Consider the following 27,830-nt stretch of genomic DNA (forward strand, 5'->3'; position numbering starts at 1 on the left):
TTATGAAGTGAATAACTTTATTAAGGTTCTGAAGGTGAGTGTTTGGAGGTGCTGAATAAAACACATCACAGATTAGAAACAGGAAACCTACCTCAGCATTTCTGAAAGGCACAATTTATGGAAGGGAGGCCTAGTTTAATAAAACCCTTATTGAATGAACATGAAAAGGAGTAGGCTGTTTTTTTTTAAAGGACAAGACCTTCATAGATTGGCCCCTCAGACTCTGGTGATTCTCGCCTCAAACGCAAATGCTCTAGTGTGTTATGAAAATGTTTGTTAATCTGCTCTGTTTCTTCACTGGACTCAAGGTTTGGGAGGTCTTCTCGAATCTTTTGGATAAGCTGGTTCAAGACCTGAATTGTTACCTACAAAAGAATATGTACAATTTCATGATTAAACATAAGAATCACACAAAACAAGATAATTTAATAATACTGTTTTGAAGAATCTGTGTTACTCTCATCAGTTGCCAGAGTAATTATGAAAAAAAGAGAGAACATGATTCCTAATTCGAGCAACAACTATTGACTATTCATTTCTTTAGAAAGCTAAAATAAAGTATTATGAGAACTATGGATGTAGCTCAGTGGCACAGCACTTGCCTACCACACACGAGGTGCTGGGTTCAATCTGCAGCACTGCAGAAAGAAGTAATATGAACCAGTAAAACAACGACAACAACAAACATGTACTTAGTCTGCTAGTCTCAGTCAACACTATTTATTCTAAACTAGTACATCATGGCAAATCAGACAACTATTTCATAATTTGTGTAAATTAGTGTGTTTTTCAAATGCACAGTGACTAGAGATAAATCTATGTAGGCAGAAAAGGATTTTGGAAAATAAAAGGAACAGTAAGTAATCTACAAATTCTTGTAGACAAAACAAAGTATCACAGTGATAAATGTTTACATATATCAAATCTCAGAGATTGTTTTCACCCTAAGATTGGGGATGGAACCCAGTGTACTCTACCACTGAGCTACATTCCTAGCCTTTGAAAAAAAAAACATTTTTTTTTTTTGGTACCAGGGATTGAACTTTGGTCCTTGCGCTTGCAGGGCAGGCAGTGGAACCACTGGGCTAAGTCCCCAGCCCTGAAAAATTTATTTTGACCAAAAAAATAAGTAAATAAAAGTTCCAGCTGGGGATTTAGCCCAGTGGTGCCACCACCTGCCTTGCAAGCACAAGGAACAGAGTTTGATCTCCGATACCAAAAAAAGTTCCCCTTGGCAAAAAAATTTAAAAATTAATTTTGAGACAGTGTCATGAGGTTGCCCAGGATGGCCTCCAATTTGCAATCCGCCGGCCTCAGCCTCAGCATTACCTACACTTAAGTAGGTCACTTACCGCATCATTTTCCTTTTCATAAAAATAGATATATCTGTTCAGAATTTCTATAAAGAGCTGCACTTGTAGAGAGGGGTCCATGCACTGATTTGCTATTTTCAGAGCTTTCTTCAGGCACTCCATGACCCTCTTTCCTCCATGAAGCTACAATAAAGGGTAAGGGAAATATGGAAGAATTTAATGAACTGCAAACGTCCCATTTTCACACAAAAAATACACTACAGCACTCTTTCATGTTTTAAAGACATACAACAAATTTAAATCCTCTTCAAACTACACAGCTGTATTTAAAAAGTAGTGGTATGAAGCTGCTGTGTATGGATAAGACTCTACTGTCTACTTTGTTTTAATAAAATAAAGCACACTCTGTCAGATTTCCAAGCACCCCAAATATTTCTCTTCTACAGCCCATGGGCATGGCAACCTGACTCTGTTAATAGTCCTGTCTCCCACAACAATGAGCATGACCTTACCTCCTCCCCATTTTTGTCTGTGTTTCTGCCCGACCAGAAGAGATGTGCACAGGTGCTAACAGCTCGGCCCTGATCGGGCTTTTTCAGAAGTTTGGATGCAGCAAGTGCACACTGAGTTCTCAAGGGTTCATGATTCTCTTCACTGAAGCATTTCATCCTCTCAAAAGTACCAATGATCAAGGTAATGGCAGCCAGCTGTGCTTTGGAATCACTGATCTCATCTTCATACAGGGAAAATGCCTGAAGAACACAAAGCAGAAAGAGCTTTTAGGGACTAACCATCCAACCAAGCATTTTCCAAAGTGCTACCTGCCAAACCCCCATTCTGTGAGATATTTTTCAATCCCTTCATATCAGAATATTTTGTAACCTATTTTGGAGAACCATGTAACACAGCCAAGATGGTAAAGATGCCAACAAGTTGTGATAAATAAACCTGTTCCAACTCTAACTTCAAGTTCCTCAAGTGAGCTGACAAAGGAACATTTTTTTCCCCACGAAACTTTTATCAGGACCCACTCTGAAATTTGAAGACATCAATACCCAGAAAATGATCAATTATGCTCCACACTAGTGAATATGACAATAATATGCAAAGGTTCCCAGAGTGGGAAAGCAGTAGTTCAGTGACAAGACTAATATTAGACGCACTACCAGCAGAAATATGAACAAGTGATGGAACTCAGTAAAGCCAGAGAGGAGAACAGATCTTCACCTGGGACATGAACTCATAAGCTACTGTTTCATGATTTTCAAAACCAATTTCTCCAGCAGCGAGTGCTCCTTGAAGGAAAAGTCTTAAGGGTAATTCTGCCAACTCTGCTTTGATCAAAGCACTGATAGTCTGGTGAGCAAATGAAAAAATCTTCTGGCATTTTTTTTCCCATTTGTCATCCTGAAACAAGAAAGAATATTTTAAATTACCTTAAATTCAAGATTAACTTGCTCAAGAATCTTCTCAAAATATCCACTTGAAGTCACCTTTACAACTTATTTGACACGTTTTTTTCTAATCAGAAAAGTGAAACACTTCCAACTGGAGAAAATTAGGGAATTACACAAAAGAATTTTTAAAGTTAAGGTATCCCCAAATCTACCATTCAGCAATAATCACTAGTAACAGTCAGATGGTTTCCTTTATTACTATGTAAATGTAACGTAACTGGAATCTTTGTGTATGTTTTTGTTTTTTACTTTAAATTAGTTCACTGAGCTAAAGCACATGTATTTACAGCACTTGCAAAGCTTGAGGCAGGAGGACCTTGAGGTTAAGGCCAGCCTGAACTACACAGTAAGACCCTATTCAAAATCTAAACAAAGCAAAGCAAAATGAAATCCTCAAAACAAAAAACATTAAAAAAAAAAAAATTAAAGTAGTTCAATGAAATGAGTTGAATGAAATTGGACTCATGCTGCAAATAATTTGAATCCAACTTTCACTTGTCATAAAAATTTTCCTTGTGAAACTAAGTTATGACATTTTTCTTTTTTTTTTTGGTACCAGGGATTGAACTTGGGTCCTTGTGCTTGTGAAGCAGGTGGCAAAACCACTGAGCCAAATCCCCAGTCCCTATGACATTTTAACAATTAGAAAATATTCCACCAATTATATAGGTAAGTACAATTTGAACTACTCTTTTTAAAACAATCTGTAACACCATAATGAATACAAAAAGCTTTATCAAGAGCATAATTATCTCCTGACTATAAGTTTGTAGAATTACTACTTTTTTTTTTTTTTTTTTGAGACAGGGTCTCACTATGTAGTTGAGACTGACCTGGAACTCACTATGTAGTCCAGGCTGGGCTCTAACTCACAGCAATCTTCCTGCCTCAGCCTCCAGAGTGCTGGGATTACAGGCGTGCGCCACCATGCCTGGCAAATTACTACTTTTTTTAATGGTAGTTACATATTGCCAGTTTTCCAAAAAACATTACAGTAATTCACATTCCCACCTTATTAGATGGGAATGAATTCTCATCAACTGCTATTGCTGAAGCTTATTTCTCTTTTCTCGCGTCCAATCTGATTTTTTTCTTTTTGCTACCGGGGATCAAACTCAGGACCTTGCAACTGTGAGGCAGGTGTGGCACCACAGCTAAATACTTGGCCCCCCAATCTGATTTTTTTTTTTTTGGTATCAGGGATTGAACTCAGGTCCTTGTGCTTGTGAGACAGGTGCTGGAACCACTGAGCTAAATACTTGGCCCCCAATCTGATTGTTTAAAAGGTTCACTGTTTAAGCCTAGAACTCTGGGTAACAGAGGTGTCCTAAGTTCAAGATCAGCCTGAGCATCTTAGCAACTTAACACTGTCTCCAAAAAGGGGGGCAAGGAGACACTGGCAATATAGCTCAGCGTGAAGGCATGAGGTTACATATTTTATATGTTTAACCATTCAAATTTGTTTCTGTCGAAGCCATCATTTCTTTTCATTTTCAAAAGATGACAGTTATAGTCTTTGTTAAGAAGGACTAAATGCAATAATCCAAGTACAGTATACAGTTCTTGGCACAATGTATGACATCGCGTAAGTAAATTCTATCTGGTACATTTTTTATCCCAAATATATGTATATATATTTTTTGTTTTCTTTTTTCTCTCTCCCCTCTTTTTTTTTTATGGTACCAGGGATCAAACTCGGGACCTAGGGTTTGCGAGGGAGGTGGAGACATCACTGAGTTAAATCTCTGGCCCTGTGTATATTTTTTTGTTTTATTTTTGAGACAGAGTTTCACTATGTGGTTGAGACTGACCCGGAACTATGTAGCCCAGGCTGGTCTCAAACTCACAGAGATCCTCCTGCCTCAGTCTCCCGAGTGCTGGGATTACAGGTGTGCGCCACCATGTTGGGCTGTATTTTGATTCCCCAGAATTTTTCCACCTTTTGAGTTTGTAATCTTTGGCATCTCTCATTTCTAAGAGTCTTCTGATTTAACATATAGGAGAGGCCATACACTATTTGTCTTTCTCTACCTGGCTAACTTCATTTAGCACAATGCCATCCAAGTTTAACTATATCGTCACAAATGGCAGGATTTCCTCCACTTTTATTTTTTATTGCTCCATGTGTATGTGTATTTTCTTTATTCATTCATTGCAGGACACAGACTGTTTTATATCTTGGCCATTATAAATGGGAGCGCAGACACCTCTTCAATATACTGACTTCATTTCCTTTGAATATGTATCCAACAGAGGTTTACAGAATTACATGGTAGTTCTAATTTTAATTTTAATTGTTTTTTATGAGTTTCCATACTGTTTTCCATAATGGCAAACAGCCTTGTAAGGGTCTCTTATCTCCACACCCTGCCCAATGCTTGTCAACTCTTTATTTTTTTAATAGGCATCTTACAAAAAAATACACTTAGGGCCAGGGATTTAGCTCAGTGGTTCTGCTGAAGTGCCTCACAAGCGCAAGGTCCTGAGTTTGATCCCTGGTACCCAAAACAAACACCCCCCCCCATAGGCATCCTAACAGGCATAATATTTCATTGTAGTTTGGATTTGCATTTCCATTTTGGCAAGTGTTATCGAGCACTTTTTCATATATCTGTTGGTCATTTGTATGCCTTCTTTGGAAAAATTTCTACTCTGCCCATTTTTCAATCAAGTTATTTGTCTTTTTGCTACTGAGTTGTTTTAATTCCTTATATGTATTTTGGGTATTAGTAACTTATCACATAGTTTGCAAATATCTTCTATTCTGTTGGATGTCTCTTTGCTGTTTCCTTTGCTATGCAGCTTTTTTATCTGATACAATCCATTTGTCTATTTTTGCTTTAGTTGATTATGATTTGGTGTTATATCCAAAAAACCATGAACAATGTCAAAGAGATTTTCCCTATGCTTTACCATAGAAATTTTATGGTTTCACATCTTACATTTAAATCTTTAATCCATTTTGAGTTAATTTTTGCATATGCTATAATTAATAGTTCAATTCCATTCTTCTGCATGTGGGTATCCATATTTCTCAACACCAAGTACTGAAGAGACTATCTTTTCCCCACTGTGTATTCCTGGCATCCTAATGAGGATTAAGATTAGTTGATTGTATATGCACAGGCTCTATTCTATGGCACTGGTCTATGTGCCTGTTTTTATTTCACTACCATATCTTTTTGATTACTATAGCTTTGATTTTAATATAGGTCATCAATATAGGCTATTTTTAATGTTACAGTCACAGATATCTTTCCATAAATGCCAGAAAAGAGAATGAGAATGTGGCTTAAAAAAAATTGGCCCAAAAGTGCTATTTATACTGGTAGTTCTATTGAGTAAATACCTTTCTCTATTAGAAAATTAAGTTTACTGAGGTTTATTTATTTCTTAACATAAGCCTGGCTGCCCAACTTTTTAGGTACATGAAATTAAGATGTTTCTTTCAAAACTACACCAGAGAAGACTTAAGCCATGATTCTGAGAAAGAAATGCACTCATAAAAAATTACATAAAACTCATGGCATTATTTAATTACATGCTTTTGTGAAGAAATGATTATGTTATGCTAAGTCATTTCATCGGGCTAAATTAACCGCAAAATTAGAACCTATTTCTATAACTGGATGTATGCAATACCTTAGGTGGTACGTGACCTACCAACATCACTGCTGGCAATACTTACAAGGAGGCGTAATAAAAGTTTCTGAAAACAGGATTTTATTATACAACAGCCCATTTTTGTATATGTTTGAAATTTTCTATGATATAAAACTAACACATACACAGTAGGAAAAAAGAAAAAAAATAGTGACATACTTAAAAGTAAACCCACCACTTTAGAATTCTCTTTGTATCGAAAAGCCAGCTGGTAAGCTGCAAATACCAAAGGCGGCAGTGTGAAGCGAATCCGTTGATTTCCACCAGCTCCAAAATGCTTTCGTGCTGTGTTTAAGATCTGATGAAAAAAAAATTTTTTTTAAATATTTCCCACATTACGATCAATCATTAATAAAATTTAAAAGGGGCTCAAATCATTATACTCACTACCATTTCATGAAAACACACCAATGTACCAGGCCTTATAGTAGCAGGCACTTTACATATTTGTCTCCCTGAATTGTCAAATTCACCCTGGAGACAGATACTAACCCATTTCACAATGGGGAGGCCTAAGGTTTGGGGAGGTCGAGCAAGCTGCCCTGGGTAACTAACAGAATCAGAGACACGGTATATGTAAATTTATTTCCATACACACATGTACAGGTACACTGTGTTGATAAAGAACACAGACTGAAGATAGCAAACAGAGAGGGCCAGGGATATAGCTCAGCGGTTCGGTGGCCTGCCTCGCAAGCGCAAGGACCCGAGTTCGATCCCTGGTACCAAAAAAAAAAAAAAAAGATAGCAAACAGCTAAGGACCAGGTTTGACGGTGGAATGCCTGCCTAGCATGCACCAGTCCCTAGGTTTGAACCCAGCATTGCACAACGAAACAAAACAACTCTAAATACTTACCACCCGTGTGACCCTGGGCAAATTATCTAAACTTAGTCACAAGATTCATTCGAAAATGGGGTAGCATACTCCTAGGGCTGTTAAGATAATCAAATGAGACACGTAGAATGCTATCCATAAACTGACACAATGTGCTTAGAAAATGACGGCTATTATATTGGAAAACCACAGAATCCAAAATTCAGGAAATATTTTGTAATACATACAGCACAGTGTTTGATGTACATGGGTTTTATACATTTTTCTAATGTGGGTGGTGGATAAAATAATGCATTCTCCTTGGGGTAGTCAAAGCCAATGATCCTATACTTAAAGGGCTCTGCATGCAAGCAAAACCACCCAGTCACATGTGGAAGGCACACTTCCTACTACTATATTTGCTATGCAATAGGGAAGGAAAACACACACAAGCAATCTTACACGAAACATAAAATCGTTTAAAATACCCAAACAATCTGGATACGGTGTGTGTACAGATCACACAGTGCACAGAGCACAGTACCCGAGCTCAGAATGTCACTCAGCCAAGTCAAAGACTATCACACTAGCAGCAGAAAGCAGCCTCTTAACATCAGTTATGACCTAAGAATGTCACCAAGGTCAACAGAAGGAAACGATCAGGACTCATCCTCAAATAAAGGATTTCTGCACTACAGCAGCCTAACTGCCTACGCATCCAATAATACATTACTTTTCTCAAACAACAGTTAGACAGCCAGCAAAGTTATCTTTCATTAAAATAATCACCCACTATCAGTTGCCAACACTGTGACTCAGGCAACATGTTTTATTCATTTCAAAGAGATTAACTGTGGACTAGAAAAAAGAAACAACTTCATCTGATTGTTCTGTATCAGAAAGCAAGGGTCAAGGAAAAGGCCAGTGAGTTTTTAAAAGTCCTTCACACAATTTCATTGTGACAAACAAATATAAAATATTTGCAAACCTTGGAAATACAAAGGTGAATATAAGGATTATGTTTCTTGTATTTTAAAGTTTATTATGATTAGCAACTAAACATTCCTAAGAGCAAAACACAGCTAAAAAATAATATGAACAAGGCCGGGCATGGTGACTGCACTCGGGAGGCTGAGGCAGGAGGATCGCTATGAGTTCAAGACCAGCCTGGACTACACAGTGAGTTCGAGGTCAGTCTCAACTACATAGTGAGACCCTGTCTCAAAAACAAAACAAAACAAAAACAAAAACAAAAATGAACAAACAAAAATAATAATAATATGAACATAGTATAATTATGAGACATAGTTTTCTGCAATTCTCAAGAAATTTCCTAGAGAAACTAGAGTGCTACTCATGGTGGCACATACCTGCAATCCTAGTTGCTTGGGAAGTTGAGGCAGGAGGACTACAAATTCAAGGTCAATCTGGACAACTTAGAAAGACCCTTTCTCAAAATTAAAAGGGGTTGGGGATGTGGCTTAGCATTCCCTGGAATCAATCCCTGGTACCACAAAATACATACATACATAAAAATATAAAGAAAGAGGGCCGGGGATTTAGCTCAGTGGCACCATGTCCACCTTGCAAGTGCAAGGTCCTGAGTTCAAGCCCTGGTACAAAATACAAATAAAAAGAAAGAAACTAGAGCACTTCACTCACAAGCCCCATAGACTTACAGTTATTCATTATGTAAACATCCATGGGCCAGAGCCAGACATGGTGGCACATGTCTGTAATTCAAGCACTCCTGAGAGGCTGAAGCAACAGGATGACAAGTTCAAGCCCAGCCTAGGCAACTTAGCATGACCCTGTCTCAAAATTACAGATACATAAAAAGGTCTGGGTTAATCCCCAACATTCCAAAACAAAAACAAAACAATGAAAGTCTATGTACCAGGTGCACCTGTATTCCTAGATACTTTGGAGGCTGAGACAAGGAGATTGAAAATTTGAAGCCAGCCTGGGCAACTTAGTGAGACTAGTAAAAGACTGCCTCAAAAAATAAAAAGGGTAAGGATACAGCACCACTGGGTTCAATCCCCAGTATTGCGAATGAATAAATAAATTAAAAACAAAAACATTGCATCAGGAGCTGATGGAGAATTACGGTAAGAATTAACTCCTACCAAATACTGTTGATCAGGATCCTCAGACCGAAGAAGATGAATGAATCGACCCACAAGGCTCTGCTCATCAGCAAAGTCTTCTGGATCAGGGTCTTCTACAGGTTGATCTGGCTGATCCTGAATCAATGTGGACACCAAGTTCATTATGGAATCCACCTGTAACCCAGGAGACACAAGAAATCCACTGGTGTGAAACCATCAGCATACAAAGACATTTTCAAAAGTGTTTCCAGTTGTGTAAAGTTGCAAAATAATTTAATTTATCTGTAATAAAGTCAATAGTTGCAGGGCAATACATATATACATAAACAAAAGTCTGGAAAGACATGTGCCAAATGTTAATCAACCCTGGTTATTGTCTTTCTTATGGAGTAAGAGGTATACAATAATTCTTCTGTATACATCTTCAATTTTCTAATTATATCATGAGTAAGCCACTCACAATTTTTCTTTAGTATTACCTGCCCTATCTCATATGTCTAACTGCAAAGGTCTAAAATTGTAAGTACATTTTCTTTTTCCCTAAAATAGCTTATTGGTATTCTTACCTGATCTTGAGAGACAATTTCTGTATTATAATCCAGGACATTACTAAGCACATAACAACTCATACTCTTTCTGGACTCGTAGTCAAAGTACTCAAAGAGTGGGTGGAAATGTTTTAATTTCAAGACTGTCAAAATATTGTTATACGTATCAACCGGTATCTTCAAAAGTCTGGTGAGTTCCTTTGAAACCGCACTACTGGTAGCAATACTACAAAAGAAAAACAGTAACTGTTTTATGAATAAATTATTTTTTATATAGACAAGCAGTAGTTGTTTTATAAAAACTTCATTTACACATTAAAAGAAATGGCTCAAATGAATCACAGTACCCCAAAATACACTGATGATCTCCTTTAGGATTAAGAATCCTATCTAAACACACTTTTATTGTTATGTTGATACAAAATATATCATTCTACTAACTCATGTATAGGTTTATGTAGCTGGAATTAAGATGACCATCTAGAATTTGACAACATTTCTAAGGAAACCACTTGAATATATAAATGTGTATATTCATCATGTTAAAAGTTTTTTTGTTTTTTTTAACAGAGCCTTGCTATATGTAGTTCAGGCTGGCCTGGAACTGTGAAGCCCAGGATGGCTTCACACTCATGGTAATTCTCCAGCCTGCTGAGTGCTGGGATTACAGGCATGTGCCATCACACCCAGCTCATGTTAAAAATAAGTACAGGGCCGGGGATTTAGCTCAGTGGTTCTGCCGCATGCCTTGCAAGCGCAAAAACCTGAGTTTGATCCCCAGTACCAAAAATTAAAAAAAAAAAAATCTGGGACCAAAGAGTGCTTTATAAAGATTTTTACTGAAATAAGACTTACTGTTCAAGGTTGAGCTTGTTGAATATCTCCACTGTTGTTTCTAGAACTTTATCAACATAGTCCACACGATCAGGGTAACATTTCATTGCAAGATTAATGAGTGAGACTTGTAAAGATACTACATCCTCTGAAGGCATGTCTTGTCTAGACTGGAATGTTTAGAAAATCATACAATTATAAAAGGACTTACCAGGAGAGAAGGTTTAAAGTTTTAAGAACACAGAAAAGCCACACAGACCTGTATCACTGTAGCCACCTGCTGTGAGAATATATCAAAAAGCTTAATATCTGCTGGGATTCCAGGCCCATCTTCACGATGAGCAAATAAAGCTAATCTAAAAAAGAAAACAGCCTTAATTTTAAAGATAGAGATCTTGGCAGTGGGATCACATTATATTCTTATTGTTATACTAAGATAACATATTCTTATTGTTTTTCTGTATTTTCTACAAGCATATTTCTCTTAAAACATTTTTAAAAAATTATTTTAAAGAATGGTTTTGAATGTACTGATTATTCCCTTATTTCTTTTTCTTTTTTTTTGGGGGGGGTACCTGGGATCAAACTCAGGTCCTTGTGCTTGCAAAGCAGGCACTAGAGCCTTACTGAGCGAAATCCTCGGCCCCTCCCTTATTTCATTTTTAACCAGTTTTGTCAGTGATACTTTATTTCATCAGCTTTCTTACTTTGCATCACACTGAACAGATTTTCAAAAGGCTGATTATTCCCAAACCTTCTGAAGCCTAAACATACAGATATGGGCAGAAGTGCATTAAATGTAATTGACAGCCATGATTTAAATAAATAATCTTTACAAGATAAAAAGAAAGCAGACTATTTAAAAATATTTAAGATTTTTACTATTGCAAAGTTTTAAACAGAACTTATTCCAAAAGGAATAAAGTTAGCTTTTATTTCCTACATCTCAAACAATCAAGCATCATGTCTATTCCATTATCCTTTGTCAGGGTCCTAACTATATCAACATTTTATTACACAGAGAACCACCACTACTAGCTGGGGTAGCTAGGTGACATTACATCCTACACAGATAATCAAGATTACTAGCGTCTTTTAAGAGTGAGTCCAATAAGCATGTAACGTTTTTTTCTTTTAACAGTGATACTGAAGATTGAAGAGAGGGTCTCTGCAGACATTAAGCTTCATCTCCACCCACCCTACCCGTCATTTTTAAGACAGGATCTCACTACGTTGCTAAATTGCCCAGGCTGTGCTTGAACTTGGGTTTTCCTGCCTCAGCTTCCAAAATGCTGAGATAATAGGCATGCAACACCACGTCCAGCTAGAATGTAACTTCTGCTGTACAGGTAAGAGGATGGAGCTGTTAATTTGGAGAATTCTGCTACATAAATTCTCAGACTTTAAAACCAGTAATTCAATTAGTTGTAAAACAAAACAAAGAGTATTTGTAGAAATAAATAATAAATACATTATGGTTTAGACCTAGAATGTCCCGTGGCCTCCTATGGTCAGAGGCTTTCGGAAGTGACCAGATGATGGGGGCTATAGCTGCCTTGCTGTCAGAACAGATGTGGGGCCCAGTTAGAGGTGAGTCACTGGGTTCATGACCTAGAAAGGTCTCTCTCTCTTCCATTTCCGGTCTGCCGTAATGTGAGCAACTTTCCTCTGCCCAGGGCCTTTCACCATGCCTTCCTGCCCCGAAGCCTGACAACTACGGATGAAAAACATGAGCCAAAATAAACCTCTCTTCCTTTAAGTTGAAGGTGTTAGGTATTTTGTCACAAGGACAAGGAAAGTAAGACAATCCACTTGGTTTTCTGGTTCATATCAATACGTATCCTTATATGCAGGGCATACATGATATGGGACATACATTACTGATATTATTATGTATCATATATTACTACTGCCATGTAGCATGCATGCCAAGTAGTCACTCATTGGAGCCATTACAAAAGATGAAGTTTTGTATTTTCAACCAGGCAAAAAAGAAATAAAATTTAAAGGATATTTAGTAAATACAGGTAACAATTCTTTTTTTAAAATGTGATTAGAAAAATTATTATTACTTGAATTTATTTTTTGGGGGGTGGAGCATTCTGTCATTAAGCTACATCACTAGACTTTTTTTATTTCCTTTGAGATAGGGTCCTGGCTAAGTCGGGGCTAGCCCTGAATCTTCTATCCTCCTGCCTGAGCCTCCCAAGAGCTGGGATTACAGGCATGTACCGCCACACCCAGCTACCTCAACTTCTTGTTTTTTAAGCAGTGGCAAAGTTTATTTGAAAAAGTAAAAGTGAAGAGTGAGAGACAAATTGGCTCTGTGGAGTGAGCTTGAGCAGCGTAAAAGAGGAATAAAGGAAGACAAAAGAACACCATGGAGAAAGCAAGACAGCTATCCTGAGGAAAGCCAGGACAGCGAGCTCTTCTTGGTGCCACTTGAACATTAAATCATCTATATCTTATGGTTACTTAATGAAGGAAAGTAAATCAAGTCAGTTCCCATTAAAAGTAACTTACATCATGGTGAAGTTTCACTCTTCAATGGTTTTTGGGCTCCTAAGATTGAAATGTTTGATCTGTACAACAATGTCTATATGTCATTTAAACATATACATTAAAAATACTACTCGTAGCTGGGTGTGGTGGCGCACGCCTGTAATCCCAGCATTTGGGAGGCTGAGGCAGGAGGATCGCTGTGAGTTTGAGACCAGCCTGGGCTACATAGTGAGTTCCAGGTCAGTCTCAACTACATAGTGAGACCCTGTCTCAAAATTAACAAAACAAAAAATAATACTCATCTCTATACATCCTTCACAATTAGTTAAACCTCTTTCATGCCTAAGTGAAATCTCTTTCATATCTACTAGATATTCCTACTAACAGAGCTAAATTATAGTATAATTACATTAAAAGCATTGATATAAGAAAAATAAATGATTCATGAAAATGTTTTAAATTCATTATTCCTATGTCAGAACATGTGTGCTCCAGTATTGGAAACCTTACCTATCAATTAAAGCAATGATTATATTTTTCACGTTTACATTCTGGTGTAACTCAGCACAGGCCCGAAGAAAAGGATTCAAAGTCTGGAGGTGGAATTCATCAGGGAAAACCTAAAAATAAAATGATTTATACAAATAAATGTATCTCAGGTAATATTCTGAACTCATGTATGGCACTTGTGGATAAAAAATTTAATGTTATACAGCTATATCCAAATACATATATTATATATAGGGTGGTGTTTTTTTGGTTTTTGGTACTGCATATCAAACTCAGGACCTTGCACTTGGTGAGGCAGGCAGTGGCACCACTGAGCTAAATCCCCGGGCAAATATATAGTTTTTTAACCTCTTTAAATATAGCAGTGAGTACTCCATTAAACAAAGTATACCTATAAAGCAAAGAAGACCAAAAAAAAAAAAAAATCCATTTAAGAGATAAAAGAAATGCTGCCACCAACCTGAATAATACACTCCATGAGATATTCTTGAGCCAAAGCATCCCTACAATTCACAACCTGCTCCAATATGCCAGTTAGAACAATCTAATAAAAGAGCAAAGAAAAACATGTTATAGTAAAAAGATCATTTTCAAAATTCTAAGCTATGCCTCCAATAATACACTGAACTAACTTGAAAAATTTTTCAAATTTTTCAGTTTTAAACTTTAAAATTTCACAAATGTTTTAAATAAAATTCTGGGTTCCTGTTTAATACAAAATTCATATAAAAGGAAGCTTTTGCTATATTCCTAGCCTTCCCTGTTTTTGAAAATAAGTTTATTGGACACAGCCCTGTCTATTTAGTTTCCTATTGTCTGCTTTTGCATGTATCTGCTGAGCTTATTTGCTACATACCATATCCCTTCCAAAGCCAGATCATATTTACTAGCTGGCTCTTTATAGTGTATTTGTTGACCCTTCATTCCCCTCTACTGATTTGCAACTGTTCATCACTCTCCTTTAAGTATTCATCCATATTAAAATTTACATGAGTCAGATGACTGGTCATTAGAGAGATGCAGATGAAAACAACACTGAGATTCCACCTCACCCCACAAAGAATGGCTGCTATCAAGAAATCAACCAATAATAAATGTTGGCGGGGTTGTGGGGAGAAAGGAGCCCTTCTCTATTGTTGGTGGGAGTGCAGACTGGTGCAACCACTATGGAAATCAATATGGAGATACCTCAAAGAGCTGGGACTAGAGGTTCCATTTGACCCAGCTATCCCTCTTCTGGGTATCTTTCCAAAAAAATTAAAGGAATCATACCACAGTGATATATGCACACCCATGTTTATAGTGGCACAGTTTGTAATAACTTAATCTTGGAAACAGCCCATTTGCCCATAAGTTGGAAACTGGATAAAGAAGATGTGCTTTTTCTATTAAAATGGAATACTACTCAGCCATAAAGAATGAGAAATTAGATTCATTCATAGGAAAATGGATGTATATTGAGGTTATACTCCTAAGTGAAATAAACAAGTCACACGTGTAAATACCGAATAGTTTCTCTGGTGTGAAAAACTGTAACAGTACATAAGATCCTAATGAGATAACTGACCATGTGAAATAGGAAGAAAAGGGCTAAAGATGTAGGGAAAATGGGAAGGGTAGGGGAAAGGTAATAAGGGAAAAGAAAAAAATATGACAAAATGAAAAAATGGAAATAAAGTGTGTGTAAATGGGGGGGGTGTTACAGGAGGGCAGGGACAAGGGGAAGAAAAAAAATTTAAATGAGTCAGTACTATACCATCTTTACTTTAGTGCAGATCTTGAATGCATGCTGTCCAGTACTCCAATTTTGCTCTTTCAAAACCGTGGCTGTTCTAGCTAGGGTCTTTGCTTTTTCATATAAATTTTATTGAACAGCCTGCTGATTTCTACTAAAAAACCTGCTGGGATTATTTTTAATTAGCACATATTTGCTATACATCGTGCTCACATTTATCATAGGGAGTTTGTACTTGTACATAATATATCTTAATCCTTAATTTCTTCTTTCCCATTCCCCTCCCCATTTACAAAAGATGTTTCCATTTTTTTTCCTATTCATTTTTAATCCCTTTTCCCTTCTTTCCCTCTCCCCTCCCATTTCCCATCTCATTTGAACATGTTCTTCCTCCATTTTTGCTTGTGTACCCTTAAGAGTTTCTTATGCAAGAGATTGTATTATCTCACTTAAAGTTATGGTCTCAAGGTATGTAATTTACCTACAAATGACTCAAGTTTATCTTTTTTATGGCAGAGTAGGTCTCCATTGTATATAAACACCACATTTTCTAACACTTGATCTTAGCCAAATGGCTGAGAAGCGATCCACATTTTCTTTATATTTAACTGTTGATGGGCATATGGTCTGTTTCCAAGATTTAGCGATTATAAACTGTGCCTGCTGGGATTTTAAACTGAGATTCCACTGAATCTGTAGGTCAATTTAAGGAAAATTGCAATTTGGACAATACTGACTCTTTTGATCAACAAACATGATGTATCTTTTAGCATTTTTTTTTGGTACCTGGGATTGAACTTGGGTCCTTGTGCTTGCAAGGCAGGCAGCGGAACCACTGGGCCAAATCAAGCCCCGTTTTTGTTTTTTTTGAGACAGCGTCTGGACTATGCAGCTCAGGCTGACCTTGAACTCACTATGTAGCCAAGGCTGACCTTGAACTTGCAGTGATCCTCCTGACTTAGCCTGGAGAGTGATGGGATTACAGGCCTGCGCCACCATGCTCAGCTCTTTGCATCTTCTTTGATAAAATCATTTTCAAATGCTTTCAATGAAATATTACTTAACAAAAGCATCTTAAAAATCAGATTTCAGTTTATATTGTACAACCTAAGAAAGGTGACAAGCAAAAACATAAACCTGTTTGTAACGTTCCACGTTTACACCTTCCAACTGACTGAGGCGCACCAGATTTGTCCCTACTAAAATTCTCAGCTCTTGTCTTTCTCGTTCTCTTTTTTCTCTATCTCGGCTATGTCCTTGATGCTGCATCCGAACCCACAACTTGTTCATTTCTGCAAAGTTGAGTAATACGAAATCCATGGAATCACTGATATCCCCAGTTGTTTCTTCACTGCAAAGAAAAAGTTGGGAAAATCCTTATATAGAATGCAAACTCTGGACCAACTACTTAGTACTATCTCCTTTACTCACTTCCTTTTTATGCTTGTAAAATGCCAATGCTTTATAAAAACCACTTCAACTTAACTGGCTTCGTATTAATTCACAAGGGAAATAACAAAAACCAGGGAGAGGACACAGTACAAGAAAAGGGAACAAATCACTCTTCCCAACTTCCTAACCTGGGCCAATTAGAACAGTTCTTATGCCAACTTCCTCAATTCAAAAAGCCTTAAAAACTAACACTTTTGTCCTAACTGTATTGTTTTCTAACGACATCACCCCTGTATATTTTGTTTTCACTTGCAATGTAAGCTTCTGAGGAAAGAAATTATTTCCTACTTTATTTTTTTGATATATCCTATATGCTTAAAATTAAGAGTACAATTGTAATAAAGCAAATAACCACATCATTTTATTCACAGTTAAATTTTTACCTTTTCTGTACTATTTAACTTCTTAGTTAAATACATAGTAAAACTGTTATACTTTGGGGCCAGGGATTTAGCTCAGTGGTTCTACCACCTGCCTCACAAGTGCAAGGTTCTGAGTTCGATTCCCGAGAGCCGCCCAAAAATGTTATATTTTTTCTTTTAAATAGGAATTACTATAGACACTAAAAACCATGATAAAGATATATTAGAAATAAAATGGATAAACTTTTTTTTAAAAGGGAATTAAATTCTTCGATCTAGGGACCTGTCACATGAAGAGCTTATCCACTGTTTGGAGATAACAGCTAGCGGACCATCTGCCACATTTCTGTGGGGGAAAATACAGTGGACTTGGACACTGGAGTAGTGGTTACACAAGAGATAAGTCTTTATGAATGACCTATTTTTTCTGTAGTTAGTCTTTCTTTTGTGTACACAGGTCATTAAAATTACTTATATTCAAGGGTAAACAGCAGACCATAAATTATAAAAACTGTTGCAATTGTAAAAGTCATACTTTTCAAGGAATATTTAATATAATGTTCTAAATTATATCAAATGAAAAAAGCAGATTCCAATACTCCAAAAACACAATTTGCATTAATTAAGAAAACATTTTAGATAATCCACATATTTTGAAGAGTTTTATTACTGCATTGGAAATCCCCACACAAAATGCTATGAGACACTGATTGGGTAGGAGAACTACTGATACTTATATTCTTATTTATGTATACTTTTCTACACTTTAAAAATAACTTATTATCAAAAAATCACAACTAAACCAAGAAAGAAAATTAATTACTCTGTTGGCTCTCCTTCATCAGGTAAAATGTTTCTGGTACACTGAAGAAGGTAATTTCGAAGAAACAAACCCCTCAATGGATGCTGCACACCACGGCACATTTCTACCAAATCTTTCAAAATATCTTTCCTGGATTGAGGAAATGACTTGACATACACAACTCCAACTGTGATCAACAGATAACTAGGAGAATAATGAAAAGACATCTAATTAGAAATAAAATATTCAAACCAAGAATATGATCACATCCAAATGCACTATATAAAAACATATTAAATAAACAAGACACAGATCATGTTGCTTTCTCCTGAATTATGAAGAAATACAATCTGATTTAAAATATAACCACTAAAAATATAAAAAAACAAGTCAAATATCCACTGAATTTTTTAAAAAAGTAAAATATGCACTATGTGTGTGTATATATATATATATAGAGAGAGAGAGAGAGAGAGAGAGATAGATAGATAGATATGCAGGATGTTTGAAGACCCCAGTGGATAACTCAAACTGCAAATACAGTATAGAAAATTTACTTTATAAATTAAGACACAGAAAGAGATTAACAATAAAAAATAAAATAATTATAATACTATACTAAAACAAAAGTTGTTTGTGCAAATGTGGTCTCTCTCAGTATGTTGTACTCACCCTTCTTGTGATGATGTGAGATGATACAATGCCCATGTAATGAGATGAAGTCAGGAGAATCATATGGGTGTTCTGGGTAGGGTACTCAGTAAGGTTTACTTGAACACAAACACCATGCTAACATGTGAGCAGATCCGATAACCCAGACCTCTACTGACTAACAGGTGGATGGCATATAAAGTGCAGATGTGACAAAAGGATGATTTACATTCCAAGTGAAATAATCCAAGATTTTACACTACTCAAAACAGTATGCAACTTAAAATTTAGTTATTTCTGTAATTTTTCATTTAATATTTTTGGACCCTGGTTGATGGTAAATGAAACCTTGGATAAGAGAGGATTCCTAGAGGTAGATTTTGTATATAAATATATGTATCACCCATAAACATACTAGGAAGAAAATACCTGCAATGATATTAATTTTTCTAGTAGTCAAAAACTTTAAAATATCACATCTATTTTTTTCTATTACTAAAATTCCTAAAATATCTCTATGTATCTACCATATATCTATAAAATACAAATTTACTCTAAAACTTTTAGTTAAATTATTAAATACCCTTAAATTTTTTTCCCCCCAAAATGATGTAGTATCAAGTGGGAAATGCAGGTAAAAAGGTTCTTAGATTCCAATTACTTACAGCCTTGGGATAATGTTTCCAGCATATTGTACAAGTTCATAGAGATCTGCCACTTTCCTTCCTTTAGCAAACTCATCTGTCAGGTAGACCTCCAAGTAGTGCAGTTCATCAGAAATAGCCATATCTTTAAATTATGATTAAGGACTCAAATAAAGACAAGCCAACCTAAACAAAACTCCATGTGGACTGGGGATTTAGCTTATTGGTGCCACCGCTTGCCTTGCAAGCACAAGGTCCTGAGTTCAACCCCCAGAACCACGCCCCCAAAAAACAAAACAACAAAAGGACTAAACAAAACTCTGTAACTAGTTAAAGACATTAAAACTATCAGTTAGCTATCTTAAATTTAGTCTTCTAAGGGAGTGTTTAAAGTGAAGACAGAATTTCAGTAGGCTTTTCTTAAAAGCCAGGAGTTCAGGACCAACCATGGAACACAAAACAAGAACCCATCTCTAAATGAGCAGATGATGGATGGATGGATGGAAGGATAAACAGTAGACAGAATTTTTAACCAACCATGGGCAACACAGCATGATCTCATCGCTGAAGAATGAATGGACAAATAAATAGATATTTTAAAGGATATCCAGTGAAACAAAGCAGCAAATACAATGGCTTTCTGTCAAATTGCTGAAGGATTTTGAAATAGCAAATGATTGAATTCCTTTCCATTTCTGAGACCTGACTAACAAAAGAACCAGCTGCCTGATGGTCTCATTATCCTTCAGGAAAGGTCTAAAATTTATGTTAACAACCCATTTGAAGAAGTTTAAGCATAGAGCTCAGGGTTTAGCAGAATGCCTACTTAGCATGCACAAACCCCCAGGTTCAATCCCTCGTAGAACAAAAAAGTTTAACCATTAAAAAAGTTATTCTTAGTATGTCCACATGAATATTTACATTTAGTAAAGATAAAGAACATTATAATTGCTGAAAAATTTAAAAGAGAACAAACAAAATGAGACTCTCAAGTATGACCCAAATGCTTATTTTTCAACATTCAAAAGATACAAAGTTCATAGTAGCTCTTTGGTGATAACATTGAAGTCCGGAGTTCACCAAGCATATTAGATGCATGTTTCAGAGCATCCATAAGCTTGGTTTTATCCTACAGAAAAACCAAGAGAAATGCTAAGAACAGTTAATTTAAACAAACATTTATCTTGGTTATATAAACTCTTTAAGTTAAGAGATTACTACATAGTGTTAAAAGTATGCAGTACTGGCCCAGGGATGTAGCTTAGTAGCACAGCTGCCTGCCTCACAAATACAAGGTCCTGAGTTCAATACCCGGTACCAAAAAAAAAAAAGTACACAGTACTTCAATTATTTTAATCACATAAAACAATGTTAGTTTCTCCTTGCCTTCTCTCTACTGGAAAGAAGATGCATTATTCCTCACCCAGGCTTCAACATTTGGCAAGACTAGGATTACACATCTAGGACTGTAAGCTCCTTACTGTAACTAACTTTTTTAATCTCTAGAGGTTAGGAAATTAGCTCCATTAATTCACATTTCAATTGCAATCAAGAGGGCTGGCATACTACTGGTTCTGAAGTGAGATACTATCCTGACAATGGCTTTGTCACAGGTTAAGGACTCTTCTGAGTGACTATCCATGAACTCTGCTTTTCTCCTATGTTCTTCAAATCCTCACCATGTCCATTTAACTCATAAATATTAACAATTCCTTGAGATAAAGCAAACATTATCTATAACAGAAAGAGAAGAAACAAGCAATAGCAAACCCACTTTTTTGCATTCCAAGGCAGTTACTTTCTTTAAAAATGTGCTAAGAAACCAAAAAAATTAAGATATAAGAACATAATCCTATACTTCAGAAAATATAAGATACTTTACAAAGGTAAGATGGTATCACCTGCACAATTTATGGCTTAAACCACCAGCCTATTTGGTTCAATTCCTTAAATTTAATCCCCTGAAGTAATCTGTCTTTTAGAACATGGAAATATATATAAATGGGGTAAGAGTAATTTTAAAGCTAGTTTTTGCAATAAATATATTTATTCAAGATGAAAATTAAAGACTTCAAGATATCTAGAGAGTAGTTGAATAATTCAAAGTGAATACATATAGGGTCAGGGATTTAGCCCAGGGCACAGAACCTGCCTGGCATGCATGGGGTCCTAAATTTGGTCCCTAGTACCACACACAAAAAAAGAGGTGTGTGAATACATATAGATCCATTCATTCATTCAACAAATATTTATTGAGTACACATTATGTGTCAAGTACTACCCTGATTTGAGGCACTGAACCAAAAAGGCTAGTAATTCAAGTCAGATAGTAGTGTAAATATGCAATGATGATACATGAGTGTGAATAAAAGGCAGGGACTCTTCCTCTCTCATTCCAGTAGAGCAGATAATCCCAACCATACACATATTTGTGAGTAAAGGGCTCTGTTGAAATAGCTCACGCAGGGGTTAAAGAAGTGGTTGTGAAAACAGATGCAGTAGACACTGAAAATTATATTTACTAGAAGCAGCAGTGCTACACAACTTTAGAAAATGCTGATGCTTCCTTAGGAAGCTGTAGTCTACACCTGTATCTGTCACACTTTCACTCTTACCAAGCATCTCTTCATCTGGAATGACTGAACTTTTACAGCCTGTATGGCTTCATCCAAGAGTTTCTCCTGTTCATCCTGGGGTGACTGCTGTGTCGTAGGCTGAAAACATTAAAAAAAATACTTCCATTAATGTTTCTTAAATATTTAATCTTTCATGTCTATAGTTCTAGTCTCAGAACTATAGAAGACTTTCATATAACCCTCATTCCAGTTCTGTATCTCAAACCAATGTATCAAATTTTGATAGGGCCGGGGATTTAGACCAGTAGTTAGTTCTGCTGCCTGCCTTGCTAGCACAAGGTCCCGAGTTCAATACCCAGTACCAAAAACAAAAAACAAAAATTTTTTTTCACAACTATTAACTGACTTTAACATCCTTGTAGTAGGTTGGCTTCAGAGGAACTTCTGGTAGTAGCTCATAGCTGTGTTGTGCTACTATGCTCTGAAACCAACCAGAACATAGCCATCTATCCAACCTAATCCTTGTGATAGGTAATAGTTTTACTCAAATCTCTAAAATCCTCTCTTTTCCTCCCAATTATTTTTCATCAGCATTTCAGGTTATTCTTAGGCGATATATAACAAAAAAATAAACAATTTGGAAATAAAATAACTGAAATTAATTCTTAGTGACTTAGAGTAGAAAATGACAAAGAATACGCTTCCCAAATACTGAGTTTATACCATTTAAAATATATAAATACAGCTATAATGGACACAATATATGTATTCTTCTCAGCCTTCAGCAAAAATCTGCTTGCAAAATGAATTAGCTCTTCCTTTCAAGTAGAATCAACTACTCCCTAATACTATATTAATAAGTTTACATTTTTATCACAGCATGCATCACCTTATAATTATAAATGATGGTCATTTTTAAGTGTCTGGGATCCAATGTACATAAATATTTAATGTATGCGTAAGCTTCTTTTAGAACACTTTATTATATATATTTACTAACAATGACTAAATATCAAAAGATGAATGCATAAACAACTTATAGTACATATGTATGATGAAATATTATTCAACCATACAAAGAAATGACATAACCAAACGTGGTGGCACATATCTATAATCTTAGCATTCTGGGAGGCCAAGGCAGGATGATCTCAGATTTGAGCACAGCCTGGGCAACCTAGCAAGGCTGTCTCAAAACTTAAAAAAATAAAAAATAAAAGGGCTGGGGACGTGGGTCAGTGCAAAAGATCTAAGTTTGATATACAGTTCCAAAAAGGGGGTGAGGGTGGGGATTCAATATTGATAGGTGCTACATGAATTCATCTAGAAAACATGTTAAGTGAAAGGAGCCAGACTCAAAGGGTTGCATATTGTATGATTCCATTTATTTGAAAATTCCTGAACCAATATATCCTCCATAAAGCAGACCAGTGGTTACCAGGAGGGATGGTGGAGTTATTGCTTACTGACTGCAGGGTTTCCTTCTGAGGTGATTTAAAAATAGATTAAAAATCACTGAATTGTCCACCTCAAAATGGCAGATCTTATGTCAATTTCAGCTTAATTTTTAAAAAAGAGAAAATGCCTATTACATAATGAGTTAAAGGTAGAAGGAAAGACTTACCCATAAACATGAAACTATAATCTGGTCTACTTCATATCTAAGACAATCAAATCAATATTTAATTAGCAAATTAACAAAAAAATATAAACTACACAAAATCCATTTCCAAATTACAACTGCTTGTAAAAACTAAAAACTTTCTCTTGGTTTAATTTTGGAAAAAAGAACAATAGTAGCTGAATAATGAGCAATGCTGTGTACCTCCCTTTATTACTTTTTGCATGCCAAACTTGAATAAACTCAGTTTCCCCATAATCATTCTTCTTGAGAAGCATAAATTCCAAAGGAAAACTTAGTGTCTTTTATCTTTAAAAGAACATTAATTTATATAGAACTATTAATATAAAATGGTGGTTTCAGAGGTAAGAAGGACACCAACATCATAAAATAGACTATTTATCATGGGCCAGCCCGTGATAAGCCTCTGCTAGTGAAATCAGACTACTGCCTGAAATTTTTTGGGCTCCTTACCTCTGCGTAAGTTTAACAGTAATTAGAATCGACTGACAATTCATTACATTGAAAGGTCAACTTAGACATAAGAAATGTTGCATGACATTTTATAAGAGCAATATTTACAACATTCACTGTTACAGTCATTACCACCTTCCACTTCCAGAATTTTCATCTTTCCAAACATATCCATTATCTATGTATCCGTTAAAAGTATTAACACACCCCACATCCTTCCTCTAGTAATTCTTTTTTTTCAGGACCTTGTGCTTGTGAGGCAGGCGTGGTGTCACTGAGCTAAATCCTCAGCCCCTCAGGAAATTCTTGCATGTTTTTTTGTACCGGGGATCAAACTCAGGACCTTAAACTTGCAAGGCAGGTGGTGGCACCACTGAGCTAAATCCCCAGTCCAGAAACTTTTTTTCCAAGTTTATCTACTCTGAATACCTCACATTAGTGAAATCACATATTTTTCCTTTTGTGTCTGGCTTATACCATTACCATTTAGTGGAATGTCTTCACAGTTCATCCATGTTGTAACATGTCAGAAGTTCCTTTCTTTTTAAGGCTAAAAGTCTACTGTACACTACATTTTGTTTATTCATCCACCCCATTAATGAACCTGTGTTGTTTCCACTTTTTGGCAACTATGTATAATAATCTTTATTATCTAGCAAAAAAAAAAGATCATAAACACATCCATATATTTGTATAGAATGGCTGGAGTCTGTTCTATAAACTAATGATTAAAATTTTAGCAAAATTCTTTTGTTTTGCATCAAATGAGCTTAAAGTTACAAAATGCAGAAAATTATGGAAGAAAAATCAGTACAATGTAGGCTACAAAGGAGAACACGAAGCTATAACAAATACATTTATACAAGTTACTGGGACAGTTCAATTATGCTACAATTGGCTATTCTAAAGGCTACTTGTGCTGTCCTTGGAAATGTTCCACAAGAGAAACAACTGAATATCCTATCATTAAACACAAGACAGGTAACCAGTATCTCCTCACGTGTGAAAATGAGTTTTTTCCATGTGCAAATGATTCTAAACAGCGCATCAATCAGAGAAACACTATAGAATCAAGATCTAATTAACATGTGTGCTTAGGAGCATTTTAGCTTGACAGCTGCAAACAGCCTCCCAAATCTACAGTTATGAGTTGCAAAGAAAGTAAGGCATCGTGAACTGATCACTTACAAAACTAGTCTCTATTTAAACAATGTGCTTTTGCTTCCTCATCTATAAAATGGATATACTAAGGGTATTTTCCCCATTACGAGAAATAATTTCCACTCAATGTAGCAAACTATCTGTTGGTGGATTTCCCCATCTACATATTGCATGTGTGCTCTAACAATGCAATGCAAATCAACTGTAAAACGAAAACTAATCCCAAAGATACACGATTTCTATCATGTTAATACAAGTGCTATTTAAAAAATGATGATTTGGCACAAATTCATTTGTAGGCAGCTGGTCATGGTGGCACATGCCTGTAATCCCAGCACTCAAGAGGCTGAGGCAGAAAGATCCTGAGAATAAGGCCGGCCGAGGCTACAGAGGGAGACCCTGTCTCAAACAGAAAACCCCAAAACAAAACACAACAATTTGTAGGGGGAATTGAGGATGATGACAGGATGGGAACTTTAAAACAGAACTTGGGCTGAGGATATAGCTCAGTTGTAGAGTGCCTGCTTGCCTAACAGGCTCAAGGACCTGGATTTGATCGCCAGCACTGCAAAGAAAAAAACAAAACGAAACAACCAGAAAGAATACAACAACAACAAAAATCTATAATCTGAATATCAAATTTGTACTAATTTACCAGTACCCAGGCTCATCTATTGGCAGTGTCCCTTCTCCAGATGAATTTCTGACTGACTTTCTTATTGTTTGTTTACATGCTACTTCTTGTAGTCTTTCCCGAGGTCCCCAGGCAAAACTCTATCCCTCCCTGACAAGAAAGCACTGAGTTGACAGTGTTATGAAGCAACCATTAGCCTGCATTACAGTTAAGTTCCACAAGCATGTCTCTTTTACCAGTTCATAACTGGTACCTAGAACAGTCCAAGACACTGAAAGCACACAAGATATTTGATTTGCTGAACAGGATTCTAGATTTTTAGGACAGGGAAGAGCCAAAAAGACCAACACCTGTTTTCAGACAAAAGTGAGATTCAAAGACTGAGTATTTGCCAAGTCATAAAGACAGTGGCTGTGACAGGACTGATATATATGCAGGTTTCCTTTCCCAATAAAATTCATGTGGACAGGACTATGTCTGGCTCCCAATCTGGTTTGCCCAACACAGAACAGGAGTGTACAACAGAACCTTAATTAAGTGCTTTCTATTAAAATGTCAACACATAAGTGCTGAGAACAAATCCCTAAGTTAAAATTTTACATCGATCATACATCAATTCTCAATTGTAAAAATTCTGAGAAACGAAAAATATCACCTCTTAAGGCAATATATTATATGCAAGTATCTGTGTCCAAGATTTAATCCTCGTTTCTATTATTAACACATTTAAATTAAAATCTGGGCCCAGGCTTACAGGGTCTCAGAAGCTTGTCTACAAAGAATGAATAATGAGATAATTAAAACTGGCATACTAACATCCAAAAACAATATTTACACAGTGCAGACTACACCAAACGCTAATAAGATGCAAGTGACAACTTGCCTCCGTGGAAACTAAACACAGAATTCACATTTTGAGGAAGTTCAAGTTTATTGGCCAATGCCACAGCGGGATTTGCTGCCCTAAGAATGACAAATTTCATCAAGTATAATATTTGGATCTCATCAACAAGTAGACAAGTGAGCCAGGGTCCCTAATGAACAAACGCGAACGGAAACAAGCAGTCTTTTTTGAAAGCGTCAGGATTAGAGGAAGGAAAGCATGTATTCTTCCAGGAAATTCACGGAAGCAGACCCTTAGAATTCGCTGACAAACACTACAGCAAAAGGAGGAAAAGAAAGGCAGAAACCACTACGATCCCCCAGGAAGATACTTCTTGCCAAGAAAATGCCGTGAGGACCCGCTGGACACAAACACCAAGGTGGAAACGCACCAACTGGGCGGGTCCCGGGCCCCCTCGGAGGCTCTGGCGTCCCGCACGCCCCCCGACCCGCCCGCAGCTCGGCTCTGGCACTCGGGCTCCGCTCCAGGAAGGGAAATAGGTGATTTCACTCTAGAGGAAGCCACACACCTTCAAACACCCAGAACCTCCCAGGCAAGACCTCCCCTCGGGTAGCGGCCGAAAGCCACCGCCCACCGCGGCCGGGATCGCCCTGCTGCGGCCTCCCTCGCCTGTCCCCTATCTGCAGGCCAGGCAGGGTTGGTCTTGGCCTCAATCGCGTGGCACGGCCTCTGCTCCACCCGTAGGACCCCAGACCGGTGGGTCGAAACCTGGTCTGCAGGAAGGGTCAAGCAAGGCCCGCCGCCGCCCCCGGGATCGCCCTGCTGCGGCCTCCCTCGCCTGTCCCCTATCTGCAGGCCAGGCAGGGTTGGTCTTGGCCTCAATCGCGTGGCACGGCCTCTGCTCCACCCGTAGGACCCCAGACCGGTGACCGGTGGGACCATGGCGACTCCAGGAGCACGCAGCAAGGAGCACCCACCGCGCAAAGAGCCTCCGGAGTCAGGTGACTGCGAGGCTCCCAACCCCGCCCTCCCTAGCCCCGCCCTCAGCCTGCAGGCGGCTCCTCGATTGGCTCGTTTCTAGGGACCAAGTCTCGCGTGTTTATTGGTCCCTGTCAACGCTA

The 27,830-nt window shown here is 37.1% G+C and overlaps 1 protein-coding gene across 1 annotated transcript; it reads right to left on the reverse strand.

The window, feature by feature from the left end:
• Positions 1-27,745, reverse strand: Vps35 (VPS35 retromer complex component). The gene is made up of 17 exons (XM_010617255.2): positions 27,649-27,745; positions 22,015-22,113; positions 20,432-20,528; positions 19,421-19,544; positions 18,126-18,308; positions 16,626-16,839; positions 14,214-14,297; positions 13,754-13,863; positions 11,001-11,097; positions 10,763-10,911; positions 9,926-10,133; positions 9,378-9,533; positions 6,609-6,731; positions 2,541-2,720; positions 1,826-2,065; positions 1,353-1,496; positions 1-365 (listed from the first exon to the last, which is right to left on the reverse strand). Exons 1-17 carry the CDS (start codon positions 27,649-27,651, stop codon positions 186-188), a joined length of 2,391 nt encoding a protein of 796 aa, XP_010615557.1. The 5' UTR covers positions 27,652-27,745; the 3' UTR covers positions 1-185.
• Positions 27,746-27,830: the final 85 nt, after the last annotated feature.

The sequence above is a fragment of the Fukomys damarensis genome, unplaced genomic scaffold (assembly GCF_012274545.1).
Source record: "Fukomys damarensis isolate Sample0158 unplaced genomic scaffold, DMR_v1.0_HiC HiC_scaffold_37, whole genome shotgun sequence".
NCBI classification, from domain to species: domain Eukaryota; kingdom Metazoa; phylum Chordata; class Mammalia; order Rodentia; family Bathyergidae; genus Fukomys; species Fukomys damarensis.